At 40.1% G+C, this 22,652-nt stretch overlaps 1 protein-coding gene across 1 annotated transcript in view; it reads left to right on the top strand.

Moving 5' to 3' along the window:
- Window positions 1-524: 524 nt before the first annotated feature.
- The window catches only part of GAA1 (glycosylphosphatidylinositol anchor attachment 1), a 31,969-nt gene continuing 9,841 nt past the window's right edge, over window positions 525-22,652 (top strand). The window contains exons 1-15 of the mRNA XM_074106772.1: window positions 525-668; window positions 10,093-10,214; window positions 10,311-10,489; window positions 11,851-12,080; window positions 13,052-13,375; window positions 13,923-14,055; window positions 14,338-14,555; window positions 15,269-15,463; window positions 15,826-16,046; window positions 16,759-17,062; window positions 18,343-18,462; window positions 19,108-19,267; window positions 19,531-19,824; window positions 19,972-20,086; window positions 21,386-21,476. Coding sequence (XP_073962873.1) covers window positions 10,396-10,489; window positions 11,851-12,080; window positions 13,052-13,375; window positions 13,923-14,055; window positions 14,338-14,555; window positions 15,269-15,463; window positions 15,826-16,046; window positions 16,759-17,062; window positions 18,343-18,462; window positions 19,108-19,267; window positions 19,531-19,824; window positions 19,972-20,086; window positions 21,386-21,476 — 2,499 coding nt within the window. The 5' untranslated portion in view covers window positions 525-668; window positions 10,093-10,214; window positions 10,311-10,395. The remainder of the gene's footprint in view (window positions 669-10,092; window positions 10,215-10,310; window positions 10,490-11,850; window positions 12,081-13,051; window positions 13,376-13,922; window positions 14,056-14,337; window positions 14,556-15,268; window positions 15,464-15,825; window positions 16,047-16,758; window positions 17,063-18,342; window positions 18,463-19,107; window positions 19,268-19,530; window positions 19,825-19,971; window positions 20,087-21,385; window positions 21,477-22,652) is intronic.

Consider the following 22,652-nt stretch of genomic DNA (forward strand, 5'->3'; position numbering starts at 1 on the left):
TTACAGCTAGTAAGGGCCACATGAAACTAAATATGTATAACGAAGGTGGACTGGATTGACAGCAATTCTGTTCGTTTGTTATGATAAAATCTGTTTACCAATTAATGTTGTGTTTCGGCGTGGAGAGTAAGACAGCCGGTGAAATTACTGGCACTTGAGGTATCCCATCTTAGGCCTCTAGGTTGGCAACGCATCTACAATCCCCCTGGTGTTGCAAGTGTCTATGGGCGGTGGTGATCTCTTACCATCAGGAGACCCACTTGCTCGTTTGCCATCCAGTCGAATATAAAAAAAGTTACAAAATTATCATGTGTCATTTGAATCGTAGAGTATGAGAGCTTCCAATAATTCAACGCATGTGTAAACTGTCGGGAGCTAGAATGTCTAGTCTAGTGTATACCTAAGTCAGTCGGTTCAGTAGTACTCTAAGAGATAAACATACGATGCTTATACGGAACTGGATTGTTCGTAACCCCCACAAGGGTAAGGGGGGATTCAAGGCTTCAGTCTTTTATAGATTGTGGCTCTATCGTCGCGTCGCCTCGAATGCGGGTTGATATTTCTGTCTTAAGAAGGAAAAATATTATTTTAATGCTAAACTTGAACGCTTGATTTTATGTAAATGTGAGTGTTTTTCGCGCTAAAACGGCTGGACGCGTTTGGATGTGGTATGTAGTTAAATGGATTTCGGGACCAAAACATATACCTACTGCTTATTTCCACGATATTAAAGAAATAATGAAAATACATTTATTTACAACACAAGACACAACAATTGATAGTATTAAGTACAAATAGTATGTGTCATTGCGGTTGTGAATCGGACACTGGCGCAGCATAATCCTGGCGGGCTACTCCGAAATTCGAATATCGAAGTTCGTGTCGTTCCGTTACTCTCACTCTTGTATTAAATAACTTAAGCGTCAGCGGGACGGAACGATACGAACTTAGATTTTCGATTTTCGTAGTAGCCTTCTCCTGTGCCCTTAGTGTAAGTTTCGGTTACAAAATACGTCTCGATCGCGTTCGCGTTAAAATCTCAATTTGCATGGAAACACGGACATCGCAAAAGTTCCGCTAGAGGCGCTGTTCGTGTTTCCATATAAATTGATATGTTAACGCGAACGCGATCGAGACGTATTTTGTAACCGAAAACTTACACTAAGGGTACTGAAGCGGATATTCTTACGGGACGAATGTTGTCAAGTTGCTAAGTTTTTTGCGGCGCATTCAGAATCAGAATCATTCTTACCAAAACTGTTACATAATGAACATATGCACACACAGCTATATACATAGGTACAGATTTTTCTTGGCAATAATGGTCTTTCAGAAAGCGACGGTAGTATTTAAATTCGGTCAAATGCGACTCTATTTCAAGGACCGGTTGGACGAGTCAGATATTTTTGCACGCTCAGATGTGCTAGATATTAATGCAGATGACTGTACCAAAAATGCCTACTTATAGAGTAAACGTATGACATGAAACTTGAGTAGGTCTTCTTACAATGCTAATGAAGACTAGAATGTAGTTTTCTGGAATTTACTTACGTGGAAATGTACCAAAATCCCAGAATTTCAATTCATATACTCGACCAAATGATTAATAGGTACAGTCACGTCTAAAAATATGTATACAAAAACAAGGTTGCATAAATATGTAGTCATACATTGTATCAAAAATATTTATCTATTACTGACACCAAAATTGTATTCATTAAACTTTTTCAGTATTATTAATCACAAAATGCTTCAGAAAGTTGCATACTTAAATAAATTCCATTTAAATGTATCCACCTCGTAGGCAAAATAAGTATACATGAATGGGTTCCATATACATATAACCACACCAATTTGGCAAATATTTGTATACGCCGTTTGATTCATAAATATGTAAACACGATTTGATATTTTGATTCGTTTTGAAGAATTACTGTTTTGTTAAGATTACATGTCTGTCTCTTTCGTAACCTGCATGCGGGCAGGGACATACATACTACGAATCCATACTCCATTAAAATAATATTATATACTGGTGACCCGTCCGGCACAACACGGTTACGGTATACATAGACACCGTGAATCACACTATTTATTTGTGAAAACCGCATCAAAATCCGTTGCGTAGTTTGAAAGATCTAAGCGTACAGACAAAAAAAGCGACTTTGTTTTATACTATGGAGTGATGAATTGAAAGTAACTCTGTCTGTTCCGGCATCACGTCGAAACCGACTGGTTTCGACTGTCAAGGGGCTGAACATAGGGTACTAGTTTTTATCTCCAAAAGCAACCCTTAAGGGAGAAAATGGGGATGAACTGACTGGAGTGAGCTGGATGAAATTTGGTATGGATATATTTAATTTTTTATACACCATCAAGAATCACCAAATACTTGGAAACGTCCAGAGTGGTCATTAATATCGACTAAGCCAAAGCGATCAAGTTGTTCGGGTCATCCACTGAGGACAGATCCACTGAAGCATCTATAATTTGCAATCTTTAATCATTGTAATTTTAATTATAGATCTCTCACTCATCGTACGAAACACAGTAGCAGGACTAGCCAGCTCCTGCTTCACGTCGATATTCTGTGAGAGTGTGGTACTACCCGGTCGAGCCCGCCCATTCGTACTGCAAACCAAGAACTGGCTACAGTGCGGCTCTACCACTAACATTAACAATATAATTAAAATAAAAACAAAAAAATGCTTAGTGCACCTTTCTGAGAATGACCTTAAACTGAAATATTCAATATTTACAAGTCAATTCAATCTAAGGACTGTCAAGTGCGTCATAGAATAATCGTGAGTGACGTATGCAGTGACAAGTCCGCAGTGTTGTATGTGCTAATTTAATTGACTGATGTAAAAAATAAATAAAAACTGACTTAGTGATGGACTTTTTTATTTGTTGTTCAGTAGAGCCTTCGATTACTACCCAACCAATTAAATATCATGAAGAAACGTACACACACCTGCTATATAATTAATGGTGTGTGCTATATTTCAATTCCCACTGGGCCTGCGTTGAAATAACGCCCAAGCCTCATTGTGAGAGGATACTTTATATGTAGGTATGTATAATGTATGGATAATGATTATGACTAATTTTCTCATAGTATGTAAAGTGTATTGTAAATAAAAATAAAAAAACAATCGTTGAGTTACGGTCAAGGAAACTGAGTCACGTACCAGGGTGGCTACCTATGTGCTACTAATGTCATGTTGATCCCATACACTTGCAAAGAAATCACAGCGCAATTGAATATGAAAAGGTTCCACTTGGGTTCCACTCTGGTACGTGATTCGGTTTCCTTGAACTTGTAAAGGCGAACTTATCCCTCGAAGGGATCTCTACAAGCAACCCTTGAGTGATGTGAGGAATTATAAGTCTCATAGTCTTACTGTAGTTGTGCTGTGCATATTCAGATCTACCTAAAATTTAAAAAAAAAATGTTTGTGCCTAATTAGGTCTTATAATTTTTTAGCTACACATTCTAAATATTAACATCTAACTGAGAACAATAAAAAAAAAAAAAAAATGTTAAACCTTACAACGGGTTTGAACCCGAACTTCCTAAGCTGAGTGATAGAGTAAACTCAAGCCTTGTGCAACGCCAATCTGCTCTTTATCATGAGAGCGAAATTAACAAAGACTTCTGTTTATAACAAATTACAAGCATGTGTGCGAAAATATCTCAGTCGAAACTGCAGCGATCAAGTGAAAGTATTTTCTAAATTAAAATACATCTGAAACTTGGTACGATATATCACAAATTTCACGCTATTGGCGGTATGTACATTATTTTATAAAAATATCCACGATTTCATTCCTAAAAAAAAAAAAATACGTGGAATTTGCACACTAACGTCATCTACTGGCACTGTAGTGCCTAGCTGACCGTGACAAACGACCTTAATCTATGCGCTTGCTTGCCGTTGCGCTCACCACGTAAGACAATGTTTGGTAATTAGATTACCTATTAGAATATATGATACAAGTTAAGATTGATTTTTGGAGTCTTTGTGTATTTTTTATAATCAACTCCTAATTTTTACTTTTACGGTCATCCCGTAAAATCCACATAGAAAATACAAACTGAAACATAGATGCACAGAAAAACCAGAAAAAGAGACCAGCGCTGCTGGGAATCGAACCCATAGGTCCTCAGCATTCTGTGCTGCGTGCTATACCGCTAAATCACCACTGTACAGACACAAATTTCTCCTGTGCACCACATATCTCAGCTTGTTTATTTCTTATTTAGTCACTTAAGCAGCGACACTAGCGACATCTATGCTTTTAGCCCTCATAGAGAAACTTTCAGCACCCCATCGGAACTAACCGCTCACCCGGACAAGAGATGTCGCTATTAAGCAATCAAAGTAAGATTGGGACTCCAAAAACTTTCGTTTACGGTTCGATTCCCAGCGCTGGTCTCTTTTTCTGGTTTTTCTGTGCATCTATGTTTCAGTTTGTATTTTCGATCTGATACAAGCATTGCGTTTAACGCAGCGTTTGTCGCATAAAAAAACCGAGCGCTTTAGACGAAATATGGTATGAAGATAGTTTGAGACCCTAGAAAGGACATAGAAAAGTTTTGTCTCGGAAAATTGCACATTGACAATTGAAAGAATCTTAATTCGCAGACAGAGTCACAGACAACAGCTTTTATGGAATACCTTTAAACGAGCAATTCTTGCATAACTAGCTTTGGCCCGCGGCTTCGCCCGTGTGAAATTCGGTTATCGCGCGCTGTTCCCTCGGGAACTGCATTTTTCCGGGATAAAAGTAGCCTAATGTCACTCTCTGGACCATAAACTATCTCTATGCCAAAAATCACGATCCGTCGCTCCGTTTCGACGTGAAAGACGGACAAACATACAAACACGCAAACTCACAGACTTTCGCATTTATAATATAGTACCTATACCTATGGATTAGAATCTCGGAAACGGCTCTAACGATTTCGATGAAATTTGGTATGTAGGGGTTTTCGGGGATGAAAAATCGATCTACATAGTTTAGTCTAATCTCTGGTAAAAAGCTGGTTACCGAGTTTTAGCCCGAGCGGAGCTTGGTCACCCAGGTACTAACATTAATACAATTATCAGCCGGAAGTGCGAGTGAACAAAGACACTCTTATTTCTGCGAATATTCAAAGAAAGGAGTGTTGTTTTTGTCACCTTTCTGCAAAGGTCAGTAACCGGTGACATTGCTTACAAACGATAAAGAGCGCGAGCGAAGAATACAGCAGATACGTAGGAAACTTCTTTTAGGCACTTGTCCCACCGCCGGCGAGGAAGCGATTAGTTAGTAAATATTTTCTCGCCCAAGAAACGAACGATTGATATAGCTCGCGTCAGCAGCAGATACACATAGTATAGGTAGTGCCGCCAGAGTTCAGGTCAAGCACACAAGAACATGCCATGAATTAATTGGGGGATTCATTGCATTCAATATAATTTGCAATCAGTTCTTTATGAAGCTGTGTGTGTAATCATTCACTTCAACTCTCGTCCCACCACCCTGCCTATAACAGTCAATCTCTAGCTGTTCACACTGCCGGCGCGAACTCTCTTTCCACTAGTTTGTCGCAGCGACAAGGCTATCAAAAATAAAACTCGCTCAGCGATGCTGGCTTGGCAGTCAGGTCAGAGATCACGCCGAGAGAACAAACACCCGTCATTTTACTCTACAGTGCGAGTGACAAAATTATATGTCCAATAGAAATGTATAAAGTACTAAATCTTTTGTTGAACAATATTTATAGTGAATGATATAATGTGCAAATAAATTATAATAATATTAGAAATAGAAATAATAAAAGTTGGATAAGCGATAACTTGAAAAAAAAAACTCAGAACGTGACAGATTATTTATATATGGTATGGTATAATGAACCAAAGAATATGTTAAAAAGACTTGCTTATACTAAGTATAGAAATAAGTGTACGAAGGCTATTTTAATAAGTAAAAACGAATATGATAAACAAAGTATAGTTAATGGTAACGGAAACATAAAAAAAGTATGAGAAAAAAGAACTAACTATTAGAAAAGGAAAGGTCGTCTATAGATAGATCAGTATTAAATAGTATGGAAGAACAGGGCAGTGTAAAGATATTTGTAACAAGTTTGCTTATAATTTTAGTGAAATTGAACAGATAAAACAATTGTAATGATAAATGGCTGGAAAGGGATGAGTATGTAAATAAGTCGAACGTATACGTATGAGATGGCAACTAGTAAGTCGCGAAGATGTTAAACGTGTCATAAATAAAATGGATAATAATAAAGCTCCTGGATGCGATCTGGTACGTATGTCCGACTTAAAGTTAGTTGTAGACAAAGTCAACCCAATCATAGAATAACGTACGAGTATAAACCGCTCAGTGATTGAAAATAAATACCCGAACAAGCTCAAGGAATCTTTGGTTCGTCCAATCCACTAAAAGGGTGATCGTAGAGACTTTTCTAATTACAGACCAATATCCATTTTATCGAGTATAGACAAAGTAATTGGAAAATGCGTAGTTAATCAAGTAAGTTCCTTCCTGCAAAAAAACAATATACTTTATGACAATCAACACGGTTTTCAAAAAAATAAAAGCGCTAATAAGTACATTATTAAGTAGATTCACAGATGAGATAAATACACATTTAGACAATAGAAAATTTGTTGTAGCTATATTTTACGACTTCAAAAAAGCATTTGATACGCTAGAAACCGACACCCTTTTGAATGGAATGGACGAATGTGGTGTGGGGCAACCGCTAAATCCTTGGTTCCTACCGTGTGAAGCTAGGCGACACTCAGCGAGATACAGGTCCGCTGCGGGGTCCCACAGGGATCCGTATGTGGTCCTGTGTGCTACCTAATGCACGTCAACAGCTTGTGTGGGGTACTACAGAACAGCACTGCACACATGTTTGCTGACGACCTCTGTACTCTTAGACCCGGCACTGATCTTGCCGAGACGTGTCGCTTGGTACAACAAGACGTAAATGCAGTAGTCAAATGTTTCCATGATAATGGTATTATATTAAACTCGGATAAAACAAAACATATGATTATTCAGTCACCATATACTTGTAATACGGAAACACCACCACCCATGTTTACTCATAGTTTTTCATGTATACATAATAGCCTAACTAATTGCCAATGTAACCCCATTGAGAAAGTTAATTCTGTCACTTATCTTGGTATTAGAGTTGACATTAAGTTTTTCTTGGAAACACATAAATCATCTCTGTAGTAAACTTAGAATTCTTCTCGGGAAAATTTATCATTTAAGTTTCAGAACACCACAAAACATTCTCATACAACTTTACTTTTCCTTAGTAGGTAGACACAATATTGAGCTATGCTCTCGATTCCTATGGCCTAACATTTAAATCCTACATCGATAAACTAGAGGCATTGCAATTACGATTTTTAAAATTAGGTACTTGAAAGTAAACAATAAAACTAAGCAGAGCTGTAATGGCGATTATTAAAAATTATTCAAAATCCTTAAAATATTTCCTGTTCGACTAAAACATAAATACCTAGTAGCCATAAATAATCATAGCAATCTGGAGCGTAGTTTAGTATTGATCAACAATAGTCATAATGCTAGGTCGGTGTCCTCAGGTAAATATGAAGTGCCCCGAGTGACCAACTACTTTACTTCGGCGATAGAACATTAAACAAAAGACTACCGTATTTGTTTAACAGCTTACCCGATAACATCCGCCTAGAAATATTTAGTAGAAACTCTTCCATAAGACATAGTTGTAACAATAATTATAAAAATTTACGTAAGAATAAATTACACATTACATTATTTTATATTTTTATAGAAACTGTATCCTGCAGACAAACTGTGTAAACAGTTTTGCAGGGCTATGTGCAAAAAAAACTATGTAAAAATAATGTCAAATAAATACTTTTTCATTCATTCATAGAAACTACCTTAGGAAACTACACACTCGTTTTTCTCGCTGCTCGCCAACGCGTTTCTAGTTTCTAGCTTTTCTCGCTTCTCGTTCATCGTCGGCGGTCGGACAAGGGCCTAATCATTGCACTATTTTTAGCGGGTATTCAATGGACGCTGGTGTGTTTATTTTTCGCGAGTTTCTCAATGCATTTGGCCAGACGGATCAGAGTACCTAGCTCGCATGGAGGTCAGAGAAGCCGTGGTTGTTTAGCGGTTTAACCTATGGCCTTTCAAGCAATGGATCGTGGGTTCAAGTCCGAGTATGCACTGAGTTTTTCGAAATTCATGTGCTGAATTACATTTGAAATTCACCACGGGCTTTACGGTCAAAGCAATTCTTTACAATTTGAAATTTTCCACAAGCTTTACGGCTTTACCTGCAAAACAGTGGAATAGTGTTTGTGAAGTTTACAATCCGCACTGGGCTCGCGTGGGAACTAGCTTAAGCCCTCTCAATTTGAGAGGAGGCCCCGGCCTAGTGGGACATATATATCACGAAAGTCCTAGGCATATCATGAAATGGCGGCCGGCGAAGTGCCACAACCGATATGGCTGCGTTTCATGATATGCTTAGGAATGTCATGATTTCCCTTAACTGGCCAAACCATGAAATAGTGGCGTTTCATGATATGCCTAAGAATTTCATGATCTGCTAAAACGTCACTAGGCAAATCGTTAAACTGTGAGTTTTGAACGATATGGCGGATGTCCCTTAGCCAATTCATGAAATGGCCCCATTTCACGACATGCCTAGGAATTTCGTGATCTGGATCATTTTACGATCGGCCGCCGACATATACAACATGTTCCTACTCCCTGGACAATAACTGAAATCCCGAATACAGTTCCTTCTCAGAAATGTTCTCATATTATTATATCACACGGGCCACGTGTAATACTGTATTGTTACCTACGTTACTAAATATGTTATGCGATACATAAACATTATAACTTGAATATTCAAATATTTGGTAGCGTTCGTTTGTTTCAATGGCTGATAGCGTTTAATTTACACTACACAGAAGATGACGTCCTTACGAAACTCACTATCTATTTGCTTATCAATGAATTAATAGGGGTGGAGAAAAGCTTTATTATTTATGTGACGTTTAATAATAATTAATAACCACGGCGACTTTAAGGTCCAGTTTAGACATGCAAGAAGAATCGTGCAAGTTACATTGCATTGCAGCGTCCGATTGTCCACTGCGATCTCCTAAGCTTTATGGCATCGCAAGGTATTGGACCTTGGATTATTTTTCTTGCCGGTCAAGACTGGGCTTAAAAGTTTTTTAATCCAACAGTTTTTAGATCAGGTCATTCAACAGTCAAGTCAAGTCAAAATATCTTTATTCAATTTAGGCCATAACAAGCACTTAATGAATGTCAAAAAAAACTACCACCGGTTAAAACCTCATCATCATCAAGGACGTCGTTCTAGAGATTCTAAAAAAGTTGCCAAATGTAAAGCAACCAAACCAGTCAAGTCTTTGACTTGACTTGCTTGATCGATCATTCCTGTACGTCGAAACCGAAACTCGGATTAATTCACCAATTCCAATAAATACCTACAATTCATACTCTTCTGACTCTCCATAATCTACTTACCCCCCCCCCCCCCCCGGCCATTGCTGGTGACGCCCTTGATCATCATCCATCATCATTGTATATTTGTATTCTAACCGACTGAGCGGCCTACGGCCCAATAAACTGTATTGTTGAGCTGAGCACAATTTATTTTGCGTCTCTTCTCCTCCCTGGGGCACTGGCGCCCAACGTGGAGCCAGAACCCACGACCCTGAGGTTAAGAGTCTCATGCTCTACCAACTGAGTTAGTCGGGACACATGACTGTGTCCCTATTGTTGAACTTTAAGTTATAACAGAGTTCTAAACTATCTAAGATTTGTTTTCCCTTTTCAGTTTTTATTTAAACTTTAAGTTAGGAGGGCTTTTCAACTATTTTTCTTATTCCCACGGAACCCATGCAAAATTCGAAAAACTTTCACCGTTGAGTTATTCACCTACATCGTAAATAAAAACCACGATGTAACTTTTGGGAATCAGCATGGGCATTTAATAAAATCTCGTAATTTCGATTCGACTTGCAGATCCAATGGTTCACATGAGCGAAACCGTGCTCTTTATCAAGGGAAGAAAGAAAATACATTCCTTCACAACAACAAGACACAACTATAGACAACACGAAGGATAGAGTGACAAGTGAAGTAGTGTAAGTGAAAGGCTAGACGATGAATTAATGTATACTCATTATTAGCAACCCTGGCGCTGCTTGCATCTTTATATAACATGTGCTTTTATGTTTCAGCCATTACAACGTCCATGGACGATGCCTGAGTATACTCTCTGATATCTGACTGATTTAGAATTATTTTGATATCGTTAAGTGAAAAATGGAGATGGACATGATCAAAACGAAAGCTGAAGTTGAAATAGAGCCGAAGAAAAAAGGACACACGTATATTCAATGGATTGTGGCAATTATTGGTAAATAACGTTGCGTTATTTTTGACTATATTCGTGATTCACCATGATTTCATAAGAGAGTTGAGAAAATTGCACAGCGGTCTGTAAAGCCGGCTCTTGATTTGCAGAGGATATATAACTATTTTCATTCAATAGTGCCTTAAAACTTTATGATGTTTTAGTGGATGAATTAGCGGTTCAGAAATGAAAACGTAACGTAAAATTGTGGTGTGTTAGCACTGTTTTACAAAGGGTACATCAAAAATATTGATGCATTACACTATTGGTATTCAAATTCCACCGCTTTGACGTGGCTCACTATATTATTTTCGTGTGAAACGTTACCTATGTGGTTATAAAAAGATACCGTCGCTGCGCCTGCCAAATTCCATAAGTGCATTTTTTTCATTTTTCGTTTTTTCACTAATCGCAATCTCCGTCTGATTATCTATGTGATGATAAAGTCTTTTTTGTGATACAACACCTGACAAGTTCTCAGGTCCGTGAAAGTCAAAATACTGAACTACTTCGGAAGGGTAGGTATGTCTCATAATTACAGAAGTTGAAAACACCGAATTACATAAGACCTATGAACGGAAGTACGAATATTCATCATCATCATCATCATCCCAACCTATATACGTCCCACTGCAGGGCACAGGCCTCCCCTCAGAATGAGAGGGCTTGGGCAGTAGTTCCCACGCGGGCCCAGTGCGGATTGGGAACTTCACACACACCATTGAATTGCTTCGCAGGTTTGTGCAGGTTTCCTCACGATGTTTTCCTACGAACCTGTACGAATATTGAAACGCCAAATTTGACCGAACGTTTTGAGTCCCGAAAGTTCGTTTGACCGCAATCCAAATAATTAATATACATTTTATCGAACAATAGCGTAGCTACATAGAGCAGTAACTTGATTTTTCATTCTTAATAAGTTTTTGGTAAAATTTTCATTTTTAATACAAGCTTTGTTTGCTGACTGTACTTTTTGTCAACTATACTTGCATTGTCACCCAAACTACATTTGCATACCACAGGTCGATGCCATTAACCATTGAAGAGTTCCGTCCTGCGGAGACGATCTTGGCCGGACTACCAGGACATCACTACCAGATTATTATATTGTCACGCAATTTACATAAGTATGCCACAAGTCAATCCGACTACTGGAAGTAGGTCGAATTTAACTTGCAAGATTTGACTACAGACAGACAGACAACGGGACAGGTGAAACTAAATAAAGGCTTGTAAAAAGGGGGCAGCGCTCTCTCCCTCTGCCCCTACGGCCACGGCTTCTTAACTAAGGGCTACACCCTTAAAAAGAACCAATAACCATGGTACCAGGAGGGCATAACTATTAAACATCTTTACTTCTCCAGCGAACTCCCCCGTCTTGACGTACGGCTTACAAGCTGGATGGATCTCCCCTACCACCAAAACGCTGCAATCCCAGTCTTCACCGCTCGGCGCGCCTCTCTCAGACTATACCATGGGTGTGGTGGCCAGTCTCATGCCCATCAGTGCATTGCTGTCAGTACCAGTCTTTACCTACGTGGCTGAGAGATATGGGAGGAAGAAGGCGATTCTGCTGATCAGTGTGCCGCATTTTGTAAGTATTAATTTTAGCAACGTTAAATAATTACATACTCGCAGTAGTTGTAATATACGTCACATCATATAACAAAGGGAAAACATGTGGCGGTACTCAAAATACGACCGAGCAGCTGATAGAAATAAAGAGCCTCATTTACCCCACGAGTTAAGTATTTAATGTGAAGGAGTCTTAGTATCAGAATACATTTTTTATTTTTATTTGACTGGATGGCAAACGAGCAAATGGGTCTCCTGATGGTAAGAGATCACCACCGTCCATAAACATCTGCAACACAATAATATAATAGCTTTAAAAAAAACTCGCATCGAAGCTTAAATAAATAAGAAATGGGGAAAGCGTATTATAAGTACGCCTGTCCCTGTTTCGCAGCGAAACTCTGAATGTACCATCAGCCACAAGAAAGCATACCTGATACGACTCTATTTCTAGGGTCGTTAGGATATGTCGGATAGTTTTGAACACTCCGCCGTGGGAGACATTTATGCAGGTAAGTACCGCTACACCAACACTGGACAGGAGTACAGACACTAATTTCTCTAAGCAAACAAGCTGAGATATGTAGTGCATAGGAGAAATTTGTGTTTGTACTCCTGTCCAGTGGTGGTGTAGCGGTATAGCGCGCAGCACGGAATGCTGAGAACCTGAGTTCGATTCCCAGCGCTGATCTCTTTTTCGCTGGGATGACCGTAAAAGTAACAAAATTTGGAGTTGAAATAAAAAAATACAAAAAGACTCCAAAAACCAATCTTAATATTAGTATATCTGCCCTGATTGGGGATCAAACCTGGTACCGCAACCTTTGTAGTCAGATTTCCTAACTCAGCGCAGCAGCAACGGTTGTCGTGGGCTACCTACGTGTTTTTGTATGGGTTGTCTAACGATTTTTTTCTCACTACAACAACTGGTATTGTACGTGCGATTGCAACTAACAAACGAAGTTTAAAAGCAAAACCTTCGTCTTTCAGATATCCTGGCTCCTCAAGCTGATCTCACCCAGCTCCATCACCCTAATAATAGCCAGAATCTGCTGCGGAATCGCCGCTGGTGGTTGTTTCAACGCCATCCCCATGTACACCAAAGAGATCAGTCAGGACGATATCAGAGGACTCTTGGGCTCCCTCCTCATCTTCTTCCATAACCTGGGCATCTTCTTGATGTATGTGATTGGAGCATACCTGGATTACTACACGGTTCTTTATGTCGTGGTTGGATTGCCCGTGCTATCGTTTTTGCTGATGCTGAAATGCCCGGAGTCGCCTGGGTTTTTGGTGAAGATTGGGAAGTATGATGTAAGTTTTGTTCTTTATTTAAATTCGGCGTGGCATTGGTTCATTGTGATAATCATTACCCTGTTTTCATATAAAATCCTTGTCTTGCAATTGGCATACAGTATTTAATGAAAATCCGCACTGGGCCGGTGTCGGAACTACCGCCCAAGCCCTCTCATTCTGAGAGGAGGCCTGTGCCCAGGAGTGGGACGCATATAGGCTGGGGTGATACTGACGATTTAATGAAAAACAGACGGAGGGATAGACAACAAAGTGATCGTATAAAGGTTCTGTTGTTATTACCAATTAAGATGAACTCTTTCTTTGTCGTTGCGCTCTTGGCTCTGTGTGCTCGTAGGTAGTCACATTGAGGTCTGCATCGGTGGTAAAGGCGGACTTCGTACGATCTTCCGCCATATCCTCTGCTGGCAGACTGTCTTGTGTGCCTTTTAAGATACGAAACCCTAAAAACAGAGAAAATAATGTTTATACTGGCAAGAAGGCGTCCGAAGGCTAATTTTCGCACTCCATTGGTTAAGACCGCCATAATAATTTCGTTTTTTTGTAGGAAGGTGTCAAATTAATATCGTCACTTAGAGGCCTAGAGGCAGATGACAAGTGTATCCAAAACGAAGTCGATGCAATGAGGAAAGAAGACGAATACTACAAGACGCTGCCCTCTTTCTCTTTGATAGTCATACGTGAGTATTATTTTAATACTACTATACACTAAGTACTCGCGGTTTCTCATTTCCATGGGAATTTCCAAAAATTTAGTTTATAAGTATTATGTGAACACTTAAAATAAGTCAGTAAAAATAATTCGCTTAGAATTGGGTTGTCTCAAAAAATACCATTGAATTTACCCTTTTTTTTGTATAAATAGAAATAAGAAACCAATTTCACTGCCAACAAATTGACTATAGGGTATAATTGGCAACCACATTAATTTTGATCTCCAAATACTCTTCTTCATTTCCCAGTGAGGGACCGTGCCTGGCGCAAGGCATTCGTGCTGGTGGTTCTCCTGGTGGGAGTACAGACGTTCAGCGGCAACTTCGCCGTTGTGACGTACGGGTCCAGCATCCTGGCGGCGTCAGGGGCCCAGATGAACGCCGAGCTTCAGGCCATCAGCTTCCCCGCCATCATGATGATAGGCTCTATCGTGTCTATCGCTGTCGTCGAGAAGATAGGGCGAAGAGTAAGTCTGAAGAGTTTTATACCGTGTGGAAACCAATAGGCTTATTACAAGCTTTTATTTAGGTTCACCTGTCGGGACAGGTGAAACTAAATAAAAGCCTGTCTGTCTGAAGTCTGTCTTTCTGTCTGTAATCAAATCTTGCAAGTTGAATTTGAGTAACTTCCAGTAGTTGGATTGACTTGAAATTTGGTATACTTATGTAAATTGCATGACAATACAATAATCTGATAGTGACATCCTGGTATCCTGGTATCCTGGTAGGATCGTCTCCACAGGACGGATATCTTCAACGGCTAATGCCATCGACTTGAAATTTGGTAAGCAAATGTAATTTTGGTGAAGTACAGTCAACAAAAAATACAGTCAGCAAAAAAATTTTTTTTCTTTTACCAAGAACTTATCATAAATAATTCTAATTCGTCTAAAAATAAGTATTCTTTATGTCTATTAAACAGTTAAGGTTCCGCGCATTTACGCCGTACGATACTTTTTACACCGAACTTGTGGGTTTCCTCACTATGTTTTCCTTCATCGTAAAGCTCGTGGTAAATTTCAAATGTAATTCCGCACATGCATTTCGAAAAACACAGAGGTGCGAGCCGGGGTTTGAACTCACGATCCTCTGCTTGAGAGGCCATAGGTCAAACCACTCGGCCACCCCGGCTCAGCACTGCTGTTACTCAATAAATTTTAACTGAACACTTTGTCAACAGTTCATCTTTGGCTTGTCCAACATCATCACGGTCTTCGCCCAAGTGGGCTTGGCGACAGTTCTGCTGCTGCACGCCCTGGGCTACAGCACTCCCGGGTGGCTGCCCATGCTGTCCATAGTCCTGGCAATGTTCGCGTACGCATTCGGGGTTTTGCCGATACCGTACATTATTATGACGGAAGTGTTTAATATACAGGTAAGCTTTCTCAAATAGTGTTTTTAACCACCGATGCAAAAAGAGGGGTTTGACGCCATGTCTGTCTGTGGCACCGTAGCTCTTAAATAGATGGACCGCTCTTGATGCAGTTTCTTTTACGTGAGTTTCTTTTAGAGTACCTAAATAGCAGACAAATTATAAATTTCGTACAAAATACAAAATTCTTAGACAAATATTACTTGTATTTTTTTTAACGGCTACGGAATACGGAACCCTATCGCGGGCGTGCCCGACACACTTTTGAAATTTTTAACATAAAAACTGCTTGAGATTGGATTCGGACGGGGCCTTGGTAGGTACAATTTCCAGCTTCAATATCTAAAATTTTCTTGTGTTTCCAGATCAGAGCAAAGCTGATGTGCATAGCAATGGCTCAATCGTGGGTGATGACGTTTATCCAGCTGGCAGCCTTCGCCCCAATAACCAGTGCCTTCGGCATGCACACCATGTTTTTCTTCTTCGCTGGAGTGAACCTCTTTGGTCTTTTTGTGGTAGTTGTACTGATGCCCGAAACGAGAGGGAAGAGCGTAGAGCAAATAGAAACTGTACTGAGGGACAAATAGTAGTTACGTTAGGATATAATAAATTATATTTCTACAGCAATCTATTTGTTTTCAATGATAAGTCGAAAAATAACTAAATAACAGTGTTTTTTTTATCCACTACCTAAATATAGGTATATAGTTTATAGATACCTATAACGCACAACACTCAAAATTGAAAAAAAAAACACTAGCCCTTGTACATGACCCATCGAAATTTGAATATCTCGGGCAGTTGTGTCCTATGCATGGGCTAACGGTATCTCTGAAAGCCATTTACGAAACAATATACAAAAAAATCAGGCAGATGCGCCTTTTTTTCCTGATTCTGAATATGTAAGTATTTAACTCAATTTAACAAAAAAATTAGTTGTGCGCCTTTTCGTTATGACGGCAGAATTCAAATGCTGTCCGTCTGTACCGGCCCTTAGGTAATCTTATGACTGGCAGTTTGAGTTTTCGTAAAATGTTAAACGAACATAAATCATTGGGGAATCCCCCACTACAATCCGATTTTTTTTTCACTAGTTCGAACGCATAACATAAAACATAAAATTCAAACGGAACGCATCCAAATTCGTTTGTCTGTCACTGTCACAAGTGTCACATCACATTGACAGTTGTGTTAGATTACAGATTGGGTTCGGCTTGATTTGGGAAACAATTAATGCTTTATTTCCCGATATTCTCATCGATATTGGATTGAAACCAGATATTTCACTAATAAATAAGTCAGTTACCAAATGAACTTGAACTTATAGTGGTCTCATATAGTAAAAACGTCACAATGGGATTGTTATCGGACCCTGAATATAGGTCCGTAAAATGGGTTAGAGTTTTGAAGAGGATTCATAGACCGCTCTGCTTCTTGTGCTACTTTGGTGCCCTGGTATGGTTCGTGATGCTCGGCAACAAAGAGTTCAACAATGAGACTTATTTCTCCGAGAACGCTCTGCTTCCCGGCTTGGTGACCACAGAGTTTAATGGAGAGAGTGCGGCGAGCAAATTCTACGAGGAACTGTTGGATGAGATTCAGGTATTACTGCTATATACGCAAAATTACTACCAAAGCCCCTATTGCATGTAGTGGTAGCATATTTGTACAAAAAGAAGTAAGTACTTTAGTTCTTTATCAGGTTGTATGTTATGATTGGTTTTTTGGAGTCTTTTTGTATTTTTTATTTCAACTCCAAATTTGTTACTTTTACGGGTATCCCGTGAAACCATATCGAAAATACAAACTGAGACATGGATGCACAGAAACACCAGAAAAAGAGACCAGCGCTGGCAGGTTGTATGTTGCTGCGTTAAAACAGGACTTTCATATAAGTTTTTACATGTACTCTGTGTTAAGGAAATGGCATAAGTTAGCAATGGGATCCAGTTTGGTGTTTACTGCAAGTATGTATTGCCTGCGCAAAAGAGTGATCTTGTGTAGAGTTCCTCATTCAGAACTTGGCTCTGTATTTATTAGAGTTCTATTAAGTTGTATTCTAGGTTAGAATTTTGTATGGTCAAGAACTTTAATTCATGAGCCACCATGCAAGGGCAGATCCACCATCGTGGGCACGATGGGCATGCCCACAACCCTAATAGTGGGGCCGACACATTTTAACGGTCTATTGAGATCTGATGATAAAAAGGGAACCGAATAGTTAAATTCAAAAGTCGTTCATGTATGAGTCATGATTGTTCATGAGTGCATTCATACTCCGACTTGCACTTGGCCGATTTTCTGTTGGCTGTGACCACAACCTTTTTTGAGGGCTGGATCTGCACCTGCCATGCCACCATGGAATGATGTCACTATGATGTTTACTGTGAAATGGTGTCAGGGTGGCTCATTAATAAATGTCCTTGACTGTACCTTAAGATAATTAACACAATCCATCAATGCTGCTGAACAATCTCGTAATAAAAATTAATAATGTTATGTTTAGCCTTAATATTGTCAGAAACATCAATAGTGTAAGTTACTATTACTACGCAAATTTTGCATTTATTTATAGTACTAGCTTTTGCCCGCGGCTCCGCCCGCGTGGTATTCGGTTATCGCGCGCTGTTCCCTCGGGAACTGTGCATTTTTCTGGTATAAAAGTAGCCTATGTCACTCTCGGGCCCATAAACTATCTCTATGCCAAAAATCACGTCGATCTGTCGCTCCGTTACAGCGTGAAAGACGGACAAACACACAAACATACAAACACACTTTCGCATTTATAATATTAATTATAATAAGTATATGGTTAAAGGCTATACAGTTGATACAACAGTAGCTATGACCATAATCCAGAGATATAGTAATCCTTTTTTCAGACCAAGTACATGGATTCCGAGGAGATGCCAGTGCCATGGCTGGTGGCAAAGATGTCGCAGCTGAATCTGGAGGTCTACACGCACAACTTCACCCTCGACTATCCCATGGGGCAGGGGCAGGTCAGTAACAGTACCGTTAAATAGGCAGTAAATAACTGTAATATGGATATGTTTAAATGTATATATGGTTTTTGAACTTGAACAGAAAAACTATTTTTAAGCTACCTTTACAGAGTTATAATATATCACGGGACAATTCACACCAATTGACCTAGTCCCAAAGTAAGCTTAGCAAAGCTTGTGTTATGGGTACTAGGCAACGGATAAATATAATTATATAGATAGATACATACTTAAATACATATTAAACACCCAAGACCCGAGAACAAACATTCGTATTTTTCATTCAAATATTTGCCCTGACCGGGAATCGAACCCGGGACCTCAAGCTTCGTAGTCAGGTTCTCTAACCACTAGGCCATCTGGTCGTCAAAAAAAATGACAAAAGTTATAAAGGTTAGAAATTGCATGTGACATTACACGCAAGTGGTACCATATTTGCTGCATAGAGAAAAGCGTTTTAGAAAGAGACAGATATAGGTACAGATTTTTCAAAAATCAGTATAAATCGAATTTTTAACCGATTTTTTTTTCTTCACTAAACATTGTTTGTATTTTTATAAAACATAAAATCGCTCGTTCGGTAATGCCTTATTTACCCTATTTAAGACACAATGTAATATTGTATTTGTATTTGTGTTATAGGTGTTCACGGGGACGAACGTGTACGGCATCCTGCGGGCGCCGCGCACGCCGTCGCTGGAGGCGCTGGTGCTGACGGCGCCGCACCGCGCGCCCGGCACGCACCAGAAGGGCACAGCTGCCGGCCTCGCGCTCATGCTCGCCTTCGCGCAGTTCGCACGACGTTAGTATCAGTGCTGGCTTGAAGCCGCGTTTCCACCAGAGATGTGCGAGGAATATGTTTTTCGTCAACCAATAGAAACGCTTCATTTACCCATCCTCGCTTAGCACATCTCTGGTGGAAACAGCTCAGCGAAGCGAGGTTTTTGTACATACAAAGCAAAAGAAGAATGCGTGCGATGTGTGCGATGTGTGCCACCTCTTTTAGCAACGAGGGGTTAAACATGGCGCGTTTTATGTACTGGACAACCTACTATTTGTCCACAGCACAAAAATACTGGGCCAAAGACATCATATTCCTGGTAACTGAGCACGAGCAACTGGGGATGCAGGCGTGGCTGGAAGCATACCACGGCATCCGTCGCGACTCGGAGACGTTCTACACGACCCTCGGCGGCTTCTGGGAGCCTGGTATGCCGGCCCTGGACATAGGGTCCTGGGCTTCACTGGGATCCTTGGGGAAGCACCTCCATAAGAAGTGTCTGAACCCTGGCAAGCTGACTGGAAGGTCCGGGTCGATACAAGCGGCCATCAATTTGGAGTTTCACACGCCTAAAATAAGTAAGTACCGACTTTATTATTCGTGAAATTAACTTTCTGAGTTCCCAGATTAAAATTACTATAAAATGTCTGTAGTTCACTGTAGTTTTAATTCAAAGATGTTAGAATTACCCTCTAAACTCTCTAATACTGGCCAATTTTTCATAGAATACATCGAAGTGAAGGTGGAAGGTTTGAACGGGCAGCTCCCGAACTTGGACCTTGGCAATCTGGTGCACAAGCTATGTGTCAAGTCCGGTATTCACCACTCATACAAAAGCAGGTACAAAACTAATGTGCACACTGTACAGATCGATTTACAAGAGCTGGCACGAACGTAACGCGACTCAGACATTTTTGTAGGAAAATGACAGATGCATGGCATTTTCACATTTGTGTGAAGTTTTGCAGGTGGTAGGACCTTGTGCAAGGTCCGCCCGGATTGCTACCACCATCTTGCTCGCTAATCTTGCCGTGAAGCAGCAGTGCTTGCACTGTTGTGTTTCGGCGTGGGGAGTAAGACAGTCGGTGAAATTACTGGCACTTGAGGTATCCCAGCTTAGGCCTCTAGGTTGGCAACGCATCTGCAATACCCCTGGTATCAGGAGACCCATTTGCTCGTTTGCCATCCAGTCGAATAAATAAAAAAAGTGTATTCAAAATATTCAAATAGGTAAAGGGTGTATCAGACGGTTCACTCGAATGAATATTCTTTCGAGTGAATGCTTAATTTTTCCTTCATTCCATGTTCACACGGCTCAGCTGGAATGACATAAAAAAAGAACATTCATCCGTAGTTTTTTTCAATATGGTGTCGAATGAAGTCTTCGAACAAAGGGGTTCTATCTTTATATTCGCCAAAGTTTGTGCTTACAAAAAGGCATTGGTAATTTTTAAAACTCTCCAAAAACAGCTAAGTATTTTGTTTGTTCTACTTGAGCACCAATTTGCCGAGACGTTTGACTTAACGTTCGTCTGCTACAGGGTTCGAGACCAAATGGCCGAATCCGAGTGAACGTTCTCTCTGTCTTCAGACTGTTAATTTTTCGTTCATTCGGAGTGGAATGAATGATGCCAAATGAACCGACCGACATCGCGGATCGGTTCACTAATGAATTCATTCGGAACTTTTGTTTCACTTTGTGTTTAGACGTGTCATTTCGAGTCAAAGATGCCGAATCAAAGACAGAAATGAACGAAAAATGAACACACGAATACTTTCATTCAATCCACTCGTGCCAGCTCTTGTGAATCGACCTGTACAGTCGACGTCAAAGTTATATTTCAAGTTGAAAGTTCCAAAAACATCTATACATTTAAATAAGTTTGCATACAGTATGACAAATATTTGCCTACAAAACGTGATAGTTTCATCTTCTTACCCAACTGTCCGACGGATGGTTATGTTTTTCGAGCGGATGGGCCGATTTCGAAGCGGATTTTTACGTGAAAGCGAGCTTCCTTGCTTTGATTCTTAGTTATGTTTCATTAAAATCGGTTCTGCCATTTTTTAGATACATGAACATTGAAATGATAATGTCGGGGGTTTTCTACTTTGTGACTTGGCTTGTTTTTTTACTAGTTACTCTTGGATCCGCAACCGCAACAAGGTCGACGAGTGGAAAAACGGAATATACACACTGATGGGACAAGTTGTCACACAAATGGCTGGGGTGAGTATACACCCTTAGTTTTTTAATTATAAGCTTTAATAAGGTAGAGGCGATTTAGCGACCACTTGCATTGAGTTGGAAACTGAACCTTATTCATTTCATGATACGTCACAATTTCCATTGTAATTATTGAAAATGCGACTAGCTTTAAAAATATTCTTTGTCAGGCATGTATTCAATAGCTGCTTTTGATTCTGTGGTAGTATGCCCCAATAAATGGGACCTCAAGCTAATTTTGAAGGACAATTGGAAGTACACTGGTTGCGCCGTATTGCCGTGTGCAAGGAGGTGGACAAGCCTAGGCAACGCTGGCCGGAAACCTCTGATGCCATGCGGTATTCTTTCATTGTCATCTTGTCGTCTGTCTGTCACATATAAACAAATCATTCCGCTTGACAATCATAATAAGGAAGTTATCCTCAATAATCTACTAGGATTGAGTAATACTACAGACAACCACGTGCACTGCCTTCAAAATCATCATCGCAAACCCGTGGCCAGTCAGAAGGTCGGCGGCGAACTTGGGTAAGTCCACCTTCCTTCGCCAACTTGGCACGGGCCGCACCATACACTATAATGTTTTACGGATACGGCAGTTTGTATGGAACACCTTTTTAACCCCCGACGCAAAAAGAGGGGTGTCATAAGTTTGACCGCTATGTGTGTCTGTCTGTGGCACCGTAGCTCTTAAACGGGTGGACCGATTTGAATGCGTTTTTTTATTTGAAATCATGGTACTTAGACATGTTTCATCTAAATCGGTTTGGCCATTTTTGAGATATTGAACTTTGAAGTGACAAAGTCGGGGGTTTTCTAACTTTCTGTTGGTTAGGTTATTAATGACTGTATCTTTTGAATGCTGCTTCAAGAGGTAGTCATCATCATCATCATCATCCCAGCCTATATTCGTCCCACTGCTGGGCACAGGCCTCCTCTCAGAACAAGAGGGCTTGGGCCATAGTTCCCACGCGGGCCCAGAGGTAGGCGAGGCGGGGGGGGGGGGGTTCAAGAGGTAGTAGGCCTGAGTATTTGATGATTTCGGCTTGTTATCTTCACTCCTTGAGAAAATGGGTCTAGCTAGACGGGGTGACACTGTTTCCCGGCCCAGCAATACCTCCCTGATATTTCTTGTACTATGGCCATCAAAAGTTGACACCAGTTTGTATGGGCGTGTAC

The sequence above is a fragment of the Choristoneura fumiferana genome, chromosome 24 (genome assembly GCF_025370935.1).
Source record: "Choristoneura fumiferana chromosome 24, NRCan_CFum_1, whole genome shotgun sequence".
NCBI classification, from domain to species: Eukaryota; Metazoa; Arthropoda; class Insecta; order Lepidoptera; family Tortricidae; genus Choristoneura; species Choristoneura fumiferana.